This window comes from Leguminivora glycinivorella, chromosome 6 (assembly GCF_023078275.1).
Source record: "Leguminivora glycinivorella isolate SPB_JAAS2020 chromosome 6, LegGlyc_1.1, whole genome shotgun sequence".
NCBI lineage: Eukaryota > Metazoa > Arthropoda > Insecta > Lepidoptera > Tortricidae > Leguminivora > Leguminivora glycinivorella.
In genome coordinates, this window is record NC_062976.1 from 7,174,059 (window position 1) to 7,178,703 (window position 4,645).

The 4,645-nt window shown below is 46.3% G+C and overlaps 2 protein-coding genes across 2 annotated transcripts; both read right to left on the reverse strand.

Moving 5' to 3' along the window:
• Window positions 1-998: 998 nt before the first annotated feature.
• LOC125226977 lies at window positions 999-2,999 on the reverse strand. Its single transcript, XM_048131162.1, has one exon. It carries the CDS (start codon window positions 2,997-2,999, stop codon window positions 999-1,001), a length of 2,001 nt encoding a protein of 666 aa, XP_047987119.1.
• Window positions 3,000-3,052: 53 nt separating this feature from the next.
• LOC125226978 lies at window positions 3,053-4,645 on the reverse strand. Its single transcript, XM_048131163.1, has 4 exons — window positions 4,468-4,645; window positions 4,159-4,383; window positions 4,029-4,104; window positions 3,053-3,944 (listed from the first exon to the last, which is right to left on the reverse strand). Exons 1-4 carry the CDS (start codon window positions 4,643-4,645, stop codon window positions 3,053-3,055), a joined length of 1,371 nt encoding a protein of 456 aa, XP_047987120.1.

Consider the following 4,645-nt stretch of genomic DNA (forward strand, 5'->3'; position numbering starts at 1 on the left):
ATTCAATTTAACCTCATTAATAATAATAGTAGGTGTAATGTATAGGTGGGCAAAATAAGTACGCAAGTAAATAAGGAGCACCTATAATGAAAATGTGGAACACTAGGTATTGTTTCTACATAAATATAGTTTCTTCAAGAGCGGTTCTCACATAGCAAAACGGATATTTATATGCGCATAAATTAATCACAAAATTAATCGAACATCGAAGTTTTATTACAACATAATATAAACTTCACAATATTTCACATCACACAGACAAATCCAATTATTATATACGTAATAACCACTTAAATTTGAATCAAGAAAAAACAATAATCAACTCCTTTTGACAAGCTCCATATGCCGAGTATTCAAAATTATATTTAATAAACATCAATTTTTTATTAGTATTTATTTGACAAAAAATTACACGCCTCCTTTGTGATGGTAATGGCACTTATCACAAGGTTTTATGAGCTGCGCCGGAGTGGATCTAGTGAGGGGAAAAGTGTCGATAAAGTCGTGCAGGTAAATGATGTGATGGTCATTGGTAATTAATGAAAATACACACACCGTGCTAGTTAATGCATAAGCTTTAAGCTATCACAAGTTTCATATTTCTATACCCACCAGGGGCGTGTCGCAAAAATTTTCGTTGGTAAAGCCGTAGTTTTCGGCATCTGTTATGTATGGACTTCTACAGAATTTTAGGGAACCCGTTGGGAATCGAGTTGTATCGACGCTACGCCACTGATACCTACCAGGTATTTGGAAAAGGTGTTCTAAATTGAAGTCGTAAAAACTTTCAATTCAAACTTGTATAGCATTAGCAGTAACGAGAGGGATCATAATTATTTGTTAATTAATGACACTCGGTCTTCTTTTTGGTTTCCGGCTATTATAGCGTAGTAGGTAGTTCTTCTTCTTCTTCTTCTTCTTGGTTAGGGGCTATGTAAGGCTTCAGGGCGCCTTATGTATCACTGCGACCATTTCTGATCTATTGTGATCGCCACCTACTACAACTCTCGATCAAGTCCTACAAATTCAAAGATTTGTAGTATCTTTTTGAGATCGAGATACCTCACATCCTCTGGGTGTATTTGATAGCTGCCCAGAATCATGTTACGTGTACGCATTAGAGAGGGGCACTCTGCCAGGATGTGCAGGGGCGTTTCTTCAGACTCTAGGCAGAATCTGCACCGCCCGCTCGCACGTTTTCCGATGGTGTGCATGTGTTTGTTCAGGTGGCAGTGCCCTGTGAGCACCCTTACTAAGTTGCGTAGTTGGTTCCTTGACAGCGCTAAGGCATTTGAGGACGCCTTTTTGCTGTAGGCTCTGATGAGAGCCTTGGAATGGTTCATGCCTGGCGTGTTCCTCCAGAGCTGAATGGTTTTGTATTGACAGTAGGTCTTTAGGGTTAGTTTCGTAAGGCTTTTCGGGATGCCACAGAATGGCTCTGGGCCGTGATGTGTACCCTTTGCCCCCGTTCGTGCAAGTTCGTCGGCTTTCTCATTGCCTTCGATGCCTGCGTGCCCTGGGACCCATCTTAAGACAACCTTGTTTTTGGATCCAAGGTTGTTTAATAGTTGCCTGCAGTTCTCAACCAGCTTGGACGTTGTGACGTCCGAGGTTAGGGCTAAGAGTGCCGCCTGGCTATCCGAGTGGATGTATATAGTATGGTTGACGTAGTTGCATTGCAGATTGATTGACGCGCATTCTAGGATGGCGTATACCTCTGCCTGGAATATAGAGCAGTATCGTCCTAGATTTAGGCTTTTAGCCCTTCTAGGCGTTTCGCCGTATATTCCGCAGCCTACTTCAGATCCGGATTTGGAGCCGTCAGTGTACCACCTTAGGCTTCCTTCTTTCCAAGAGATTTGACTGTTGGACCAGTCCTCCCTTTCCGGGATTTCCACAGAGTAGAGTTTCTGCGGGCATAACTGAGGGGGCATGGTGTCTGCCGGCATCCCCAGTACAGGGATATCGAGCACTGATTCAGTAAATAGTCTCAGTGCTTGTGATATCCACCCTCCTCTCTTTGTAGCCACTATTCTCAGTATGCTGGATCTTGCTTCCAGTTCCAGCTGGAGATGTAGTGGCGACAGGTTCAGCAGGGCTTCTAGTGCCGCTGTTGGAGAGGATGACATTGCTCCAGTAACGATGCTACATGCAGTTCTTTGCAGACTGCTGAGCCTCGCCACTGCCACTTTCTGCAACGTCTTCTTGTGCCATGCTACAGAGGCATAGGACACTATCGGTCTCACTATAGCAGTGTACAGCCATAAAGCAATTTTCGGCTTGAGACCCCATCTGTTGCCTGCGAGACGGCAGCATATTGCCAGGGCCGATTTGGCCTTCAGTAGAGTTCCGTTCAGGTGCTGGTTCCATGTCAGTTTCTGGTCCAGTGTTACCCCCAGATACCTGACCTCAGAGGAAAACGGAATTGTTTTGCCATTCATGACCAAAGGTTTTAATTTATCCAGCCTTTTTTTGTTCGTGAATGGAACTATAATTGTCTTGTCTGCGTTGATGGACAATTCATTTTCACCACACCAAGCGTTTATGGTGTTCAGAGCCCTCTGCATAAGGTATGATATAGTACTTTGGCAGTTTCCCCTCACCGTCACAACAAGGTCATCTGCGTACCCCTGAGTGTCGATTTGGAGATCCGCCATCCTACGCAGGAGCCCATCCACTGCAAGAGTCCAGAGCAGTGGGGATAGGACACCCCCTTGCGGGCAGCCTCTCGCAGTGGTTACTTCTAGTGTGGTGTCCAGCAGGTCTAGCCTAACTTTCCTATTTGAGAGCATGCTTTGCACCCAACGGACCGTGGTGGAGTCCACTTCTTTGATTTTTAGCCCCTCCACCAGTGTTCGTATTGGAGTGTTATCAAAAGCGCCCTCAATGTCAAGGAAGGCCGACAAAGCTATTTCCTTATCTTCTAAGGCCTTTTCCACTCTGTCCACCAGCTCCAGAAGGGCCGTCTCCGTAGATCTTCCCCTCCGGTATGCATGCATGTTGGCTGTCGTGGATTGGCATCCTTACAAGATAGGTATCTCTGATGTATTTATCAACTACCTTTTCTAAGGTTTTTAGGAGGAACGAGGTAAAGGCTTATGGGTCTGAAGGACTTGGCTATTGCGTAGTCTTTCCTTCCTGCCTTCGGTATGAATAATACCTTGACCTTGTTCCACTGTTCCGGTAAGTATCCCCAAGCGTAGCTCGCTCTGAAGATTCTTACCAGATGCGGAATCAAGACTTCAGCACCACGTTGTAATAGTAGAGGGCTTACTCCGTCCAGACCGCTCGTTTTGAATGTTTTGAAAGAGTTTATGGCCCACCTCACTATCCCCGGCCGTATAATCGTGGCAGCCTGCCTCCAGTCCTCGGGACGAGGCCTATGCCAGCTCTCGCTATCCCTCGAACTGTTTGACAAGGCTGCCCCTGGGAAGTGAGTTTCGACTAAAAGCTCCAAAGTCTCCATTTCACTTACAGTGTAGGAGCCATCCTGCCTTTTCAGTAGGCCAACCTGACTAGTCCTAGTCTTCGAGAGTAGCCTGTGGAGTCTCGCTCCCTGAGGTGTATTTTCAATTTCCTCACAGAACCTCCTCCATGATGCTCTCTTGGCTTTCCTAATCTCTTTACTGTATTCGTTTAGGGCTTTCCTATACGTCTCCCAGTCGTTCGTTCTTTTAGCCCTATTGAATAACTTCCGCGTCTTGCCCCTGAGTTTCTTCAACTTGGAATTCCACCAAGGGACGAGACGTTTGGTCAATTTGAGCTTGGGCGCACAGTTATCTTCAAAGGCCCTTACAATGCCCTTTGAGATTACCTCTACCGCAAGCTCCAAACTCTCTTTCGTTTTGATTACCTTCATTACTGAGTCCAGGTTCAGCTCCAGGCTATTGTTGTATCCCTCCCAGTCCGTCCGCCGAGGATCTCTGAAGGTGAAAGTCTGTACGCTAAGAGAAAAAGATATATTAAAACATATATGTTTGTGATCTGACAGGGATTCCACATCACTTACCCTCCAGTTCTGTATGTACCTGGCTAGATTTGCAGATGCAAAGGTCAGATCCAAAACCTCCTTCCTGACCCTAGTGACAAAGGTTGGTGCACACCCTAAGTTTAGGATTTGGAAGTTATAACATAGAAGGAAGTCGTGTAATAACTCACCTCTATCATTAATGTCCGTGCTCCCCCAGTTGGTGTGGTGAGCATTTGCATCGCATCCCACCAGCAGTTCTGCGTTGTGTCTGCGGGCGTATTCCGCCACTGCAGTGAGATCCGCAGAGGGGTCTTGCTTTTCACCAGGGAGGTATGCCGAGCAGAGTATGACCCTCCGCCCACTCCATCCCTTTAGATTTACATACGCTGCTACCAGGTCGTCTGTGCATAACTCTGGAACAGGTAGAAAGTCAATGTTCTTGCTAAAAACAATGCATGCCCTAGGCTTTATTCCATTAGTATTGTACAAAACTTTACCAACCGATTTTAGTCCTAGTATTTCTGAGTTTCGCACCCAGGGTTCTTGTAGTAGTGCGAGGTCGACGTGTCCTGCAAGCTGGCTCTCGACAATGGCCGTGGCGGCTGCCGCATGGTGTATATTTGCTTGCAGGACCCTCGCAGGTGCGCACGTGTTGGGCCCCGGCGGGCCCCCCAT